The 17,519-nt window shown below is 36.7% G+C and overlaps 1 protein-coding gene across 2 annotated transcripts; it reads right to left on the bottom strand.

Annotated features, from left to right (window-relative positions):
• Nucleotides 1–5,815: 5,815 nt before the first annotated feature.
• Nucleotides 5,816–16,688, bottom strand: LOC148039440 (APO protein 2, chloroplastic-like). Of its 2 annotated transcripts, XM_087690665.1 has the most exons (5): nucleotides 16,538–16,688; nucleotides 16,355–16,435; nucleotides 15,928–16,256; nucleotides 7,349–7,414; nucleotides 5,816–7,152 (listed from the first exon to the last, which is right to left on the bottom strand). In XM_087690665.1, exons 1-5 carry the CDS (start codon nucleotides 16,598–16,600, stop codon nucleotides 6,228–6,230), a joined length of 1,464 nt encoding a protein of 487 aa, XP_087546791.1. In that variant the 5' UTR covers nucleotides 16,601–16,688; the 3' UTR covers nucleotides 5,816–6,227. The 2 variants fall into 2 exon arrangements, with proteins under 2 accessions (XP_087546791.1, XP_087546793.1); XM_087690667.1 differs by lacking the exon at nucleotides 7,349–7,414 and having other exon boundaries at nucleotides 5,820–7,152.
• Nucleotides 16,689–17,519: the final 831 nt, after the last annotated feature.

Raw genomic sequence — 17,519 nt, 5'->3', positions numbered from 1 at the left:
AATACAACAATAATAATAATAATCATCATCATCATCATTACATATTATAATTAATTAGATAAACTAAAAACTAATAATATCCAAACAATAATAAACTAATAATATCTAAATAAAATCTAAATCTAAATAAATAATAATAATAACAACAATAACCCTTAACATCTAACTAATCTAAACATCATCACCATATCATTATCATCATCATCATCATCATCATCATATAAACTAATAAACTAATTAGTTAGATATAAACTGATTAGATATTAGATTAGATAACAATAAACTAATAAAACTAATTAGTTAGATAACAATATTTAGTAATCTATCTGATAAACTAACTAACTAACTAATAAATCTATCTGATAAACAAACTAACTAACTAACTAACTAATAAAACTAATTAGTTAGATTAGATAAAGATAATAACAATAAACTAATTAGATAACAATAAATAAACCAATAAACTAATTATCAAACTAATAAACTAATTAGTAAACCAATAAATAAACTAAGATATTATTTTATTATTTAGATTAGTTTTATTAGTTTATCTATCTAATCTAATATCCAATATCTAATAGTAGTTTATTTATTAGTTTATCTAATCTAATATCTATCTATCTAATATATTTAGTAATCTATCTATCTATCTTATAAACAAATAAACAAACTAATCAAATTAGATATAGATAACTAACTAACTAACTAATTAGATTAGATAACTAACTAATAACTAATTAGATTAGATAGAATCTAATATCTATCTATCTATCTAATATTTAGTAAAGATTAGATAGATAGATAGATAACAATAAACTAATAAAACTAATTAGTTAGATAACGATAAACTAATAAGATAACAATAAACTGATAAAACTAATTAGTTAGTTAGATATAATTAGATTAGATAAAGATAACAATAAACTAATTAGATAACAATAAATAAACCAATAAACTAATTATCAAACTAATAAACTAATTAGTAAACTAATAAATAAACTAAGATATTATTTTATTTTTTATTTTATTATTTAGATTAGTTTTATTAGTTTATCTATCTAATCTAATATCTAATAGTAGTTTTTTATTAGTTTATCTAATCTAATATCTATCTATCTATCTATCTAATAAACAAATAAACAAACTAATTAGATTAGATAGATAGATAACAATAAACTAATAAAACTAATTAGTTAGATAACAATAAACTGATAAAACTAATTAGTTAGTTAGATAGTTAGATTAGATAATTAGATAAAGATAACAATAAACTATTTAGATAACAATAAATAAACTAATAAACTAATTAGTAAACTAAGAAACTAATTGTGTTAATGTTATGTTATGTTATTGTTGTTAGATAGTTAGATTAGATAAAGATAACAATAAACATAATAAAATAGTCATAATCATAATCATCATTTTCATAAACTAATAAACTAATTAGTTAGATAACAATAAACTAATAAAACTAATTAGTTAGTTAGATAGTTAGATTAGATAATTAGATAAAGATAAAGATAACAATAAACTATTTAGATAACAATAAATAAACAAATAAACTATTTAGATAACAATAAACTATTTAGATAACAATAAACTAATTAGTTAGATAACAATAAACTGATAAAACTAATTAGTTAATGTTTAATGTTAGATAGTTAGATAGTTAGATAACAATAAACATAATAAAATAGTCATAATCATAATCATCATTTTCATAAACTAATAAAACTAATTAGTTAGATAACAATGAACTGATAAAACTAATTAGTTAGTTAGATAGTTAGATTAGATAATTAGATAAAGATAACAATAAACTATTTAGATAACAATAAATAAACAAATAAACTAATTAGTAAACTAAGAAACTAATTGTGTTAATGTTATGTTATGTTATTGTTGTTAGATAATTAGTTAGTTAGATAATTAGATTAGATAAAGATAACAATAAACTAATTAGATAACAATAAATAAACCAATAAACTAATTATCAAACTAATAAACTAATTAGTAAACCAATAAATAAACTAAGACTATATCTAATCTAATATCTATCTAATAGTAGTTTATTAGTTTATCTAATCTAATATCTATCTATCTATGTAATAAACAAATAAACAAACTAATTAGATTAGATAGATAACAATAAACTAATAAAACTAACTAATTAGTTAGATAACAATAAACTGATAAAACTAATTAGTTAATGTTTAATGTTAGATAGTTAGATTAGATAAAGATAACAATAAACTATTCTTAGTTAAATAGTTAGATTAGATAAAGATAACAATAAACTATTTAGATAACAATAAACAAACCAATAAACTAATTAGTAAACTAAGAAACTAATTATGTTAATGTTATTGTTGTTATGTTGTTATGTTGTTATTGTTATTATTAATTAATAACCAACACATTAAAATCATTGGTTAATAATCAACACATTAAACTAATATCTAAAAATCTAAAAAATAAACTAATCATCAGATAAACTAATAAAACTATATAATTAGTTAGTTAGATAATAGATAACAATAAACATAATAAAAGAGTCATAATCAATAATCATCATTTTCATAAACTTAAGCTTATAAACATCAACTCATAAATTAAGATTATTAAACATTAACTAATAACATCAACTCAACATCAACATTAACATAACATAACATAAACATAACATAACATTAACAATAATAACTAACATAAACATAAACATAACATAACATAATAATTAGATAGATATTAACATAAGTATTAACATTATTAACATTAACATTATTAACATTAACATAACATCAATAAACTAATAAACTAATCTAAATCTAAAAAATAACAATAAACATAATAAAATAGTCATAATCATAATCATCATATTCATAACCTTAAACTTATAAACATTAAACATTAAACATTAACTAATAACATCAATCAACATCAACATCAACATCAACATTAACATAACATAACATAAACATAAACATAACATAATAATTAGATAGATAGATGTTAACATAACTATAACTATTAACATTAACATAACATTAATAAACTAATTAGATAACAATAAATAATCTATAAAAAACTATAAACTAATAAACTAATTAGATAGATAACAATAAACTAACAATAAAACTAACTAATTAGTTAGTCAAACAACAATAAACAAATCTAAAAAATCTAAAAAATAAATTACTTAGATAAACCAATAATAAACATAATAAAATAAAATAATTATGAAATGAATGATGAATGATGATTATTATGATATGATTATTTAGATTAGATTAGATAATTATAATTATAGTAAAATACTTATGTTATCTATCTATCTATCTAATCTTCTAACTTCTAATCCAACTAACTAATCTATCTATCTAATAATAACTATAACTATAACTAATAACTAACAATAATAAATATAAACAATAATAATAATAATCATAATCTATCAAATAATAATAACTAATAAATAAATAACTAATAATCTAATAAATAGATAACATAACATCAAATCATCAAATAAACAAACATGCCTAACATTAACATTAACTAATAAAATCTACATTAACATAACACAACAATAATATAACATAAACATAAACATAACATAACATTAACAATAATAACACAACATAAACATAAACAACATAACATAAAAATAATAATAATAATCATAATCTATCTAATAATAAAAACTAATAAATAAATAAATAAATAACTAATAATCCAATAAATAGATAACATAACATCAAATCATCAAATAAACAAACATTAAACATTAACATTAACATAACATAAACATAAATATAAACATTAACTAATAAATTTAACAACATAACATAAAAATAATAATAATAATCATAATCTATCTAATAATAATAACTAATAAATAAATAAATAAATAACTAATAATCTAATAAATAGATAACGTAACATCAAATCATCAAATAAACAAACATTTTAAACATTAACATTAACATAACATAAACATAAACATTAACTAATAAATTTAACAACATAACATAATAATAATAATCATAATCATAATCTATGTAATAATAATAACTAATAAATAAATAAATAAATAACTAATAATCTAATAAATAGATAACATAACATCAAATCATCAAATAAACAAACATTTTAAACATTAACATTAACATTAACATAAACATAAACATTAACTAATAAATTTAACAACATAACATAAAAATAATAATAATAATCATAATCTATCTAATAATAATAACTAATAAATAAATAAATAACTAATAATCTAATAAATAGATAACATAACATCAAATCATCAAATAAACAAACATTAAACATTAAACATTAACATTAACATAACATAAACATTAACATTAACTAATAAAATTAACATTAACATAACACAACAATAACATAACATAAACATAAACATAACATAACACAACAATAACATAACATAAATATAAACATAACATAACACAACACAACAATAACATAACATAAACATAAACATAACATAACATTAACAATAATAACACAACATTAACATTAACATTAACATTAATAAATATAAAAAATAATAATCATAATCATAATCTATCTAATAATAATAACTAATAAATAAATAACTAATAATCTAATAAATAGATAACATAACATCAAATCATCAAATAAACAAACATTAAACATTAAACATTAACATTAACATAACATAAACATTAACATTAACTAATAAAATTAACATTAACATAACACAACAATAACATAACATAATATAAACATAAACATAAACATAAACATAACATAACACAACATAATAATTGGATAGAAGACAATTAATTAACAATAACAATAACACAACAATAACATAACATAACACAACATAACATAACATAAACATAAACATAACATAACACAACATAACATAAATAACATAAATAACATTAACATAACATTCACAACTATCAATCAACATAACATTAACAACGATAACATAAACAATAACAACAATAACATAAACATAACATAAAACAATAACATTAACATTACCATAAACAATAACATAACATAAAACAACATATTAACATAAAAACAACATATTAACATAACATAAAACAACATAATAATAATATTATTATTAACATTAACATCTACATATTAACATAACACAACATTAATTAATAACAAAACTAATAATAAACATTAACATCTACAATATTAATTATTAATTAATAACAAAACTAATCTTAACTAAATAAACTAATAATAACTAATAAACGAACAATAACTAATAAACTAACTAATAACTAATAAAAAACTAACTGTAATAATAACTAATAAAAAATAAAAAACGAACAGGGCGCCCGGGGGGGGGGGGGCGCGCAAATGCGTCAGCCGGGGGGGGGGGGGGGAGGGGGTGTGGGCGGGCGGGGCCGCGTGCCCAGGCGCCGGGGGGGGGGGGGGGGGGGGGGGGGGGGGGGGGGGGTGGGCGTCAGCCGGGGGGGGGGGGGGGGGGCCGCGTGCCCAGGCGCCGGGGGGGGGGGGGGGGGGGGGGGGGCGCAAATGCGTCAGCGGCCGGTGGGGGGGGGGGGGGGGGGTTATTGGGACTGGGAGGGCCGCGTGCCCAGGCGGCCCCGGGGGGGGGGGGGGGCGGATTTCGCCAGAGGGGGGGGACGGGGCGGTGGATTTTTGAGGCGGAGGCAGCGGCGAAGGCCAACGATTGAGAGAGAGAGAGAGAGAGAGAGAGAGAGAGAACCTTCAACGCCTCAAGCTTCAACGCTCTGCTTCAACGCCCAAGAGAGAGAGAGAGAACCTTCAACGCCCAACGCACGATCCAACCTGCACAAACACTGAACAACGAAGAATCGAAGGCAGCTCGTATATTTATCATGTATCATCCTCATCATGAGAGAGGGAGGAGGGGAAGACGTGGGGGGCATTAAAGCCACCATTGCATGCAATTCAAATTTTTCATGCGCATGCAATTCAAATTTTGGTTGGAAGTAGAGGCTTGGAAAAGAAGTGGAGGTTCGGGAGAAAAATGGAGGTTCGGGAAATACCCGAACCTCCAACCAAAATAATAATGTAGTATAGATGACTGTCAATGCTAAACCCCATGCTACATTACCATCTTGAAAGTATAAACGACAGTTTCTCAGCTGACAAAGTAACAATATTTCTTATGATCTATTATCGCAGCGATGCAAACAACAGGATTATTTTTTCATGTCTTATAGAACCTTTGCCAACTCATGAACATCAGGAACAACAACATCAAGTCGCATCATTGGTTTAAATTCTTCTGGAACTGGAGCCCCAGCCTGAACACACAACTCAACCACTGCAGGTGTTTTCCCATAATATCTTCTCAAGTCATTCACCAGATAAGGATTTTGGAGGTCATTAACATGCCAAACGTATTTTGGTGGAATCAAATCATCAATGGTTGCTTCTTGCCAGCCATGTTGCCCATTCCGCCATTGATGTTTAAATGCTCCACATAATCTCACCTTGTGTCCCCGAGGACCAACATGCAGTTCAGGGCAATAGCCACAAACCCTGACTGGATACCTCCTCATGAGTTTTTTGACACCATTCCTCATGGTCTCCCATGCTGTTAAGGCTGTTTCACCCACTGCTGCAACCTCCTCTGCACTCAGTGAATTCATTTTTGTGCTGATGTTTATACTACACTTTGGGATGGGTAATGATTGTTCCAGTTCACCTGGTGTGGCATTGTCTGCATCACTATCCTCATTATCATTATGAGGATCTATGTCATCAATCTCTGAGGCATAATCAGACGTAAAATCAACAGTATCTTCTTCAAGCTCAAAACGAGGGTCAAACTGCTCTACAATTCTCCTCCCAATCAACCGTACAGGCCTGGTTCTTCTCAGTGTAGGATACTCAGGAAGGTCGACTCCTGCTTGGATGCAAAGCTCCACCAGAGCAGGTATTCTGTCCGCTTTCAACCTTTCATCATGCCTTACTATTCCCAACCTATCATACAGATGATATGTCTCAAGATCTACTATAACATCATTTATATCCCCGTCTGTCCAGGCATGCCGGGAGTGCCTAAGATTTGATGCTGCTCCAACACATGTTGCAAGTCCATGTCCTACAGGACCAATGTGTGTTTCAGAACAGAACCTGAAAAGAAAACAGTCTCCATTAGTTGCTTGTTTGACACAGCACAGCTTGAAACTAACCAGTATTTTGATTTATGTGGCGCCTTAATTATGTGGGCATTGAGAAGATTTGGATGTTGATATCCATTTTATATTTCATGACAGGCAATAGAGACTTTGAATTAAACTCTCCAATCAGCACCAGGACAGAAGAATACATTGCAAAAGCATTGAATTTCATCCTCTTTCCAAAGCCCAGCATAGTGAGTGAAATGTTGGAACACCTACAACAAGGACCCAATATTCACAACCATCCACAAAGCAAGTCCACATATGGAAATACCACCAGATTTCCATCCCATTCTTCCACACATGCTGGAAAAAACCCTGCACAATGGGCTCACTGTAAAATATGTATGAGGTAAAAAGTATACAACGTTGCGAGGTAACACATGTAAACCTCGATTGCATAGAGGTAAACCTTAATCCTTCATCATTCATGCAGTGACTTGGGAATCATGATTCAAGCCTTTCAAGTATTAACTAACAATGGACATTGAAACTCTGTGTGTTGGCAGTGTACATTTCATGGGTGTCAAGCTTTTTATCAGGCTTTGTATCTCATCCTAGACTCCATATAATATACTCCATTCTTTTTTTATCAGATCACATCCACTTGGAGAGAGGAAGACTAGAGGTACATGTGTCATTCATATTTACAGTACATCTTATGTGTTGTGCTATGGACTCCATTGCCCATTCATTCATTATTTGAGTTCTTGAGTTCTCTCTTTCACTGCTCATTCTTCTCAGTGTTTAGCAGTTGTGATTCTTCCACTCCCCTTGCTCATTCTCACATAGTATCAGATGACAGTATTGCTGGTTTTGGTGCTTTATGCTATTGTTATTCACTGTTCTCAGGCCTAAAATTGCTGCATTTTTCTGCCCCCAAGCTTGCTGCATATTGAGCGCCAAGTTCCTCAGCATATTGTTATTCACTCTTCTCAAGCCTCAAAGCGCTGCATTTTTCTGCCCGAGCTTTGCTGCAAATTGGATGACCTGATTTGCTGCTGCCTGCTCCACTGCAACTTTGTGTTCTTTGCTGGAGATCCAGAAATTTGTGTGTGCTGCCTCTGTCCCTCCATTTATTGCTGGCAACTTGTCATACAGCTCGGTGACCTGTTTCTAGGGCTCGGTGACCCAATTTCCCTTGTTCAAAGATCGCTACAGCCTACATTTTGACTGCTGCCAGTGTTATGGGTCCTGCTCTCACCAAAGCCATATACCAGGAAGTGGTATTTGACACCATGGTCACTCCTGCTCTCATGTATTCAGCAGCTGTTCAGGCCCCTGCACTAGCCACATCAGCTTGGACACAGATAGAGCAGCCTAAAATTATTTAGTTGTCACACATGATATGCAGCAAACCCTTGATGCCCCACGAGATACTTAAGAGCAGAGTTTGTTGGGACACCCATGAAGACAGAGGCCCTTTTCCAGATCCTCACTATAATACAGCGAGTACAAGACATGGCATCTGACAGATTACCATGTAGGGCATTGGAGGTGTCACATTAATAAATGTAACTTATGGGGAAACAGCACGAGAGATGACCGTCCGGGGGCCTTGGGTGCCCGTACGGGGTTCCGGGGGCTTAGGAAGTAAATGAGTTATAAAATTAGTATAACTCATAGAAATTGACGGCTGGCAGGGGGAGACACATTTTTTCTTCCTGCATCTTACTTAGCGAGGTTGGGAGGTGAATTGACAGTCCCTCATGCTTCCCTACATTAGGCAACTGAAACTGGAGTTCCGCTACGCTACACTGGTATTAGAGCAATTTGCGACTAGAGACGGGCACCGCTGCTAAGGGCCACTCACAACTTGGGGACAAGCGGCAACGATCTCGTCCACTCGTGATTTGGAGACAGGGCACCGCTGCTAAGGGTTGCATCCAGCGAGACAAGGCGATGCTGTTAGAGATCATAGCCTGTTTGGTGGGCAGGCAGGCCTGCACAGTCGGACCAGCAGGCTGCTGCACAGTCGGACCAGCAGTCGGACTGCCACGTGGCAGTCCGACTGCCTGCAGCCGACTTATTCCAGGCTGCGCCCTATTTCTGGCGCCCCATTTCAGGCAGTTTTTCGGCTATATATTGCCGACGTTTCCAGCAGTCTGCCTATTCTTCTCTGTCGCAGATTACAGACCGGTGCCGTGCAGATTTCTGTCTCTGTTCACAGATTTCAGACAGCAGACAGTGCAGATTGCAGCAGACTTCGAGGTGGACAGCAGGTCGCATCGTCGAGGTGGAGACATGCAGTCCAGCGCACTGCGCCCGTGTATATCTTTGTATTCAGCATTCTTTATACAGCAGATCTTCATTGTACACTGTCTCTTTCTCTCCCTTTTCTCTCTGCGTTCTCTCTCTCTCAGTCCTACGCTTCTGCACCGCTGCACTCTGACAGATGCTGCTAAGGGCCGCATCCAACATGATAGGGCAGCCTAGCTTTCTTGCCCGACAAGAAAGCAAGAAAGCTCCACCTCATTTCCTACGGCCCCGTCTATCGTCACACTGCCTGCAATCCTCCCAGGTCTTACTTCGTCAACCAACAGCCCATTTAATGTGCCGACAGCCCTACTCGACAATCTGCCTGCAATCCTCCTGATTGTTGTTGCAGTCATCCAATTTATGCGCTGGGTTGCAACTTCGCCAAATACATTACCATTATGTCAAAGAGAGATGCTATTCACGTGAGATCAGCTTGATGTATGTACCCACACAAGAAAATGTTGCAAAAACTTTCACCAAAGCATTGTTAGCAGATTAGTCAGCTCAGGGTGAGTCTATGCTCCAGAGGCTATGGCCTTTTTATAGTATTTTTTCTGGCATTTTTTGTGCCCTTTTTAGGGCTAGGGAGCATTTAATGCTGGCCGACTACATTTAATGCTCCCCCCATTTTATACCTATATATTGTTGGGGCTCCTCCTCCTCTTCTATACTTCAGCTATCATTTGTGGATTCTTCTGAGGAGAGAGGAGCCGGTGCCAGGCTGCCCACACAGCCAGTGACTCACAATTGTATGTTGTTGTCTGTGTTCGATATGGATTCCGTTTCCTAAGCATACATTTGAGTTCTCATTTGTATTTGTGTTTATTCTTTCTCTTGTCTTGTGTTTCAGCAGTTTATTTCAGCATGTTGTTTATGCTTCCATTGCTGCACCACTTCTGACATGGTATCAGTTTTTCAGGATTTGTGTTTCTGCTGTTTTCAGTACTGATTTACCCCTCTGCTGCCCTGGCGACTGCTGTCAACCTGATTGCGACCAGATTTTGGCTTCCATACTCTGCGTTTTGATCAGCATATGCATCGCCTGCCTGTCCAACACCTCCTGCTGCTTGTGTTTTCCTCATCAGGCTGCTGGTGACAATTCCCTACACCTATTTAGACAGTGTGCAGCCTGCGTTTTGCTGTTTACAGCACTATTTTGGGCTGGGCAACTGGCCGAACAGGCCGTTTTTGCTGTTTCTAGCAGATTTCCACTGATTTTTTGACTTCGTGCAGCAGATTTTGGCTTCTTTTGATCAGTTTTTGGGTTATCCTGCATGTGAACTCTTGTTTTTTGCAGTCTGTGCTCGTGGTATTGGCTGTGTTCCCTCTCCCAATCCCTTCTTTACTCTACTCCTTTTCTATATCCTCTCCAGATGGCTCCTCCATGCACATCCACTAATGATAAGCTCCATGGACTTGATTATTACAAGTGGAGTGCGGTGATGAAGGCTTGGTTTATTAAAAGCGGTTATGGTACATGGTTAGCGGAGCTATGGCCCGTCCTCAACAACCTTCTCCTGTTCCATCTGATTTTGATGAAGATAATCATGAGGAGGCTGTGCTTACATGGGATTTGGATAATGCCCGTGCTTATTCGGCATTACTTCGGTGTATTTCCAAAGAAGTCCTACCGGCGGTTACCTCCTATACGACAGCTTTAGATGTATGGTCAAAGTTATAGTTAATGTATGAGGCTCCTTCCACCATGAGGGCCGTTACTCTGTATGGTCAACTCCAACAACTAAAGTTTGAATCCAAATATACGATTCAATCCTTCCTACTTCGTGTTATCTAATTCCAAGACCAACTTCGTACTATACAGTCTACCCTATCAGAGGCACATCTTGTTGGTACGGTACTCTACAAGCTTCCTCGAGAATTTGATGGAGTGGCAAATGCTTTACGGGCGCAGACATCTACAACTCCTGTCCGTTTTCTTCACATATCCTCCGTGCTACTTGAGTATGAGGCTACTTCGCAACCACGGGGGAGGCTTCCGTCACATTACGGAGGTTCAAGTGAGGCACTTGCAGCTTCCGAGAGGGGTTCACAAATGAAGAAGTCGAAGGGCCAGTGTTACCAATGTGGCAAGAAAGGTCATTTAAGGAAGGACTGCAAAGAGTTAGCGCCTTCCAAGAAGAAAAAGGAGCAAAAGACGAAGCACGATGCGAACTCCTCCGACGAGTCATCATCTGCCTCAGATTCTGATCCCGATTCTCCAGCTAAGGCGAAGTCCAAGGTGTGGAATGGATCCTCTTCTTTGGATCGAGGGAAGGGCTTAGTGGCCCCTTCCTCAACTGCTTTTTGGTGGTGGTGATACAAACATCCCTCACGACTCTCCAGTGCCAGAGAGGGAGTGTGAGAGGGTGGTGAGATGGGGCAGTCGTGCCTCATCTACATGTCTATACAGAAGCACAAGATCCAGAGAGGGACATCCCTGACGCGTCGACCGAAGTCTGGCAAGTACAAATCCTGGAGCTAGAATTGACATCCAGGTTCATGATGGGCTAGTTACTTGACACTGAGCGGGAGGCTTTCGTCTGGAGCCCACATGAGGGGACACTTTGGCGGCTTTGGCCGAAGGCGGGGATTCCATGGTCACATGTTCAAAGACATGTTTGGCAGATTGGTCTTGTGTGTCCTGCGTGACATAGGTGACATAACACCGAGAGCTGCTATGATTCTTCTCTATTTTCAGGTGATGTTGTTATGATCGACATCGACATCAAATACTCTCCAAGACATCTTGGTGGTGGGCTGGCCACTCACTACTTGGATATCCATGGTTCTTCTGGTGGTTCTATGTAGTATGTTTATGATACCCCATCATTGTACTATTGTATTATATCAGATCACCCTTGATTTGAGAGAGGGTGTTAGCAAATTAGTCAGCTCAGGGTGAGTCTGTGCTGCAGAGGCTGTGGCCTTTTTACAGTATTTTTTCTGGCATTTTCTGGTGCCCTTTTTAGGGTTAGGGAGCATTTAATGCTGGCCAACTGCATTTAATGCTCCTCCCATTTTATACCTATATATTGTTGGGGCTCCTCCTCCTCTTCTATGCTTCAGCCATCATTTGTGGATTCTTCTGAGGAGAGAGGAGCCGATGCCAAGGTGCCCACACAACCAGTGACTCACTATTGTATGCTGCAATCTTGTGTTTGATATGGATTCCATTTCTTGAGCATACATCTGAGTTCTCATCTGTATTTGTGTTTATTCTTTCTCATCTTGTGTTTCAGCAGTTTATTTCAACATGTTGTTTATGCTTCCATTGATGCACCACTTCTGACAAGTATTACCACGTGAGTAGTTTGAGGCTTTCCGAAAGTCCTTGAACTTATTACCTTTTGGAGATTGATCATCCTTATACTTCATTAAATTGACACTGCATGGGGATATTAGAATTTGCCAATTCTAGGTAGTGCCCATGTAATTCATGTGGTGTGGACACTTATTAAAGTGTCAATGGAGTGTATGTACCTAGTGTCTTTAGACAGGGACTAGTTAGCCTAACTCTAGTTAGTTGGTGGAAGGTAGGTTAGGTCAGCCTATGACCTAAACTAGTGTTGTACCTTCACTCTATCTTTTTAGTTCAACAAGTACACTCTACTCTCTCGCATTATCTCACTCAATACCACTGTCTCTTGTTCCTCTGTCCTCCATAGCTAGTGCATTTCTCACAATATGCTTGATAGAGCTATTGAATCTTTTGTCAGAGTGAAGCAATGTGAAAGCGAATGACCTTGACAAACAATGAACAAAGAGAGGAGAGAGAGAGAGAGAGAGAGAGAGACAGTGGAACACAGAAAATCTGCATTGAAGAATGTTGTATAAAGATGCAAAACTATACACGGGTGTAGAGAGAATATTTGCGTATGTCTCTGCCTTGAGGACCTCGATCTATGTCAAATACGAGTGTGGAAGTCTGCTGGAAACTCAGCCTTATAAATCCTAAAAAGAGTGCCTAAAAAATACCCGAAATAACCAAGTCGGTTTAATGTAGCCGACAACAGTTCGACAACAACCACGTGGCAAAACTACCACGTGGCATTGCTGACGTGGCAGGAGATGACTCTCAACACCTTTTGATTGTTCGAGCTAGTTGACCACAAGTACCCCAAGAGTCTCTTACTTTCTCTTGGCTTGAGATTTCCTCACGGGGCATAACCTTGATCTTCTAAGGCTTCCTTTTTGAGCTTGGGAGATGCTTGCTTTTTGGTTTTCAATTACAGATTCTTCACCTTCAACTTTGATCATGTTACATGCTTGCAGTTTTTTTTGCATCTCTCATGCTCCAAAAGGCATCCTCAATAGATAGCAGTTTCCAACATGCTTCAACAAGTCTCTCAGTCATTGCTTTCCAATCACTTTGGTGGTCCCATCTCTATGCTACAAAAATCAAATAGTGACATGCTTCTTTAGTGGTGATCATGCTAAATGATCAATGGTCCCTACTTCACGAAGGATCACTAAGTACTTAGGTGGCATTGCTGGTTTTATTCAGCAATTGGACAAATGGCTGCTATACCAACCGTTGACCCCTCCAACAAACTCAAATGGTGGTTCCATGCCACAAGGGGAAGCCAACTTCTACAACAACATGGCTAGGCTAGGGACCATGCCTAACAAGTTTACAAGTTCTGGCATTTTCGAATATCTTCCACAGCAATACCTATTTTCTTGTATGCATGTATTGGCATAGAGCAAGGGTATCCCCATTCTATAGTAGCAAACTCGTGATCCTTGTGCATCCTGAGCCAAAGAGGGATGATTGGAAGAGTCGGAGATGTGAGAGTGCACAATGGAAGAAGGAACACAAACACACACAGAGAAAGTAAAAGATGAAGAAATACAACATGTAGGTCCTCTAGCCAATCTCAATGGTAGCTGATATGACTAATAGCTCCACAATCCATAAGCCATGTCTGTCCTATGAAATCGCCAAACTTCTTTATGATCAAAGGTAGGAATCAACTATGCCTAGGCTTTTTCTAATGAAGATGGGACACTGAGAAACCTTAGGCCTTAGAGATAGACTCCTCCTCGCAAAGTCATCCTAGATTAGGTTCGAGGGTCAAAGACGCAATGATAAGGTTGTCACAAGTGGTGCAGCAATGGAAGCATAAACATGTGCTGAAATAAACTGCTGAACACAAGACAAAAGAAAAGAAAGAGATAACACAATACACATGAGAACTCAAATGTATGCTCGGGAAATGGAATCCATATACCAAGACATGAGATAGTACAGAAACAATGTGAGTCACCGACTGTGGAGGCACTGGCACCTGCTCCCTCTCTCCAAGAATTATCCAGTGATGAATGAATGTGAAGGAGGGAGGCTGACAATAATAGGCCAAAAATATCCTAAAATATGACTGATCGGCCAACATTAAATGTTGGCCGACTGGCTGCAAATAATGCCAAATCCCCATAAATAGTGACAAATAAAATGCCTAAAATGTCTCTGTGCCCACACAAGTACAAACTCAACCATGAGCTGACTAACCTGCTAACAAAGGTAGGCATTGCTTACACCCATTAACTTAAAAGCATACCAAATAGATTCAGCAAGGCACCACAAAAGTGATAGCACCACACATCCAAGGATCCCAATCAACAAAGCTTAGCAAAGTTCCAAATATCCTACTAGCCCTCCAAAAATAAGCCCCCACATGAGTCATACAAATTCACAAATATATCTTCATTATTGTGAGTGCTAATCACAAACTCTATAAGCTTATGCAGCTCGAGCAAAGAAAATCTAGCCACAACAATTGGTAATTCGTATCCAAAACAAACCACAAATTGTTTTGTTATTTTTCAGTGTGAAAATCCAACCTTGCAACCTCAATATCTTGTATAATTAGTCATATTACATACAGGAGCTTTAGGATGAATGATTAAGTTGGCTAGGTAATTAATCTCCAAATAAACCACAAAATTGTTGTGTTGTTCTCATGCATAATAATCCAACCTTGCAACCTCAATGTCTTTGTATAAGTTTTCATGTTCTAACGTGAAGAGATCTTGAAAGAAAGTGGTGGGGCCACTAAAATTCATGTCCAATTCTTTTAGAATACTCTTCTTGTTTTAATTTCTGAATTGAGTGTTCGCATAATGTACAATCTAAGCTATGCTATCTTGCTAGCATGTAATTGAAAGCCTCTTTACTTGCTTGGGTTCAAAACAAGCAAAAAGTTGATTGCCTTTGCTTCCAATGGCTCTAAGTACAATAGCTGCAGGTATAGATGACAAATGACTAGATGATTCTTTCCTCCCTTTAGCCACATGGCACTTGAAATCCTTTGCCCTTGGGAACTCTTTTTCTGGTAACCATGGAAGGTACAGCAATAAGCTAATGCAAACAAACATATGATTCATATTTCATTAAGTATGGAACACAAAGAGCATTAAACTCCTTTCTCTGGAGAAAACAACCCTTCTTCAATAGTAAAACAACACTCACTTGCAAACCTTTACAGGAACTACTTCCATCAGCTTGCCCACCAGCTCGATAACTGTGTTTCGAGCTTGAAACACCTGCTGTGCGACTGGGATGAACTTCTTCAGAACCATCCCATTTGCCGGGGGACGCAAGATCCGCTCCCGCGTTTTGTTCTCCCATTTCTTGGTTAAGAATCCACCCCTCCTAGGGGGCCTTACGAAAGGCTTTTTCCCGTGCCTGGGAGGTGGCACAGGCAGGTCGACATTTTGGACTCCACCATTGGAATGCTTCGCCAGATAGGCGCATGTGATGAATTGCGGAAAACCTGGTGGCCCTGACACGGCCGTTCTCTGCGAATCAGAGGTACCCTATGTCATTTGAAGCGGAGTCCTTTTCCTTTTTATCGTCTACCAGGGAGTTATGAATTGTCACGGTGACTTGCAGCTACCTTTGAAGGTGTAAGAAGCAGGCGTGCGCTGCGAGCCCACTCACTAGGGTTTACTGTCGCTTCTGCAGACTCCAAGGAATCCTGCAAGAGAAACCACCAGTGACGAAACGAATGAGAGATAAGCTAACCTGTTTGTTTATTACATGAGTAGGACAAATGGAAGAATGGCGTCGGGAGCGGAACCTTGAAGCGGCCACGGCTGCAGCCGAGAGAACAGAACGGCGAGCGTCGGGCTAGAAGATCCATCTCCTGGACGAATCACACAGCGAAGAAGATTTTTTGTCTCCTACCCGAGAACAAGCTGATAATTTTACAATACATTAAGCCAGAAGCATGTAAGAAGTCCCTAATAGATAACTAGGCGCTACGTGCCTAGGCTCGCCCCGGCGAGGTGGGCGCGATTTTTGCCCCAGGGGCTTGGGTGCTGGATGCGTGGCACCTGCCCCTGCGTTCTCTTTGTTTTTTGTGGGGGAGGTGGGGGGCTGCCACGTGGCACCCGCCCCCCACCTTTCCTTAACTAATAGTATAGATAAGCAAGTTGATGCAATAAAAGGTCAGCAATTATAAACAAATTGAAAATTGCAATAAGCAAATAGAGAGAGGGAAAGTGCATTTGGTCATACAGAGTTGGGTGCCACAATGCACACGAGTAATATTTGTGTTGAACACATATATCAAATTGAGTGGTCCCACCAATAGCAACAATAGCATGCTATGGTGATTGGGTCGGACCAAACTACTAGACAAGTCAATTGTGACGCCATGGATCATGGTTAGGACCTCTGTTTGCTAGAGTGCCTTGATGTCTCGGAACATTTTGTCAATCATGATCTTCTGTAGCTGTCACTAGGGTAGTGATCCTTTTCTTTTTTGTTCAATGAGATGTCTGTAAAATAGGCCTTTTTTTTACAAGGCTCTGTATTCATGTTACCGATTAAGATAAGGTGCCCCCATGAAATGAGTATGTTAGCTATCTCATGGATTCTAACCATTAGCTTGTTTCTTGAGTTAGTGAGCGAGTTGTTGATTTTGGTAATGGTTAGTTCCTTAATTATGGTCAACACCCAAGGACAGACAATTGTGTAAGATCACAAGAGAAGAATTGAGCTACTACAAACTTAGATCAACACCTTGTTGATATTCATAAAGAGTTACAAGCACATAT

Source organism: Lygodium microphyllum, chromosome 2 (genome assembly GCF_053477565.2).
Source record: "Lygodium microphyllum isolate KBCC chromosome 2, Lygodium_microphyllum_v1.1.10, whole genome shotgun sequence".
Lineage (NCBI taxonomy): Eukaryota > Viridiplantae > Streptophyta > Polypodiopsida > Schizaeales > Lygodiaceae > Lygodium > Lygodium microphyllum.
The sequence above is the reverse complement of the archived record's forward strand: the minus strand, read 5'-3'. Positions and strand labels throughout refer to the sequence as shown.

What these genes read in the sequence shown, in the direction of transcription:
- LOC148039440 (XM_087690665.1), bottom strand. Translation starts at nt 16,600, where the DNA reads ATGGATCTTCTAGCCCGACGCTCGCCGTTCTGTTCTCTCGGCTGCAGC. An exon ending in GCAGCCGTGGCCGCTTCAAG is followed by an intron (nt 16,436 to 16,537) that starts GTTCCGCTCCCG and finishes TTTCTCTTGCAG; the next exon opens with GATTCCTTGGAGTCTGCAGA. An exon ending in TGCTTCTTACACCTTCAAAG is followed by an intron (nt 16,257 to 16,354) that starts GTAGCTGCAAGT and finishes TCTGATTCGCAG; the next exon opens with AGAACGGCCGTGTCAGGGCC.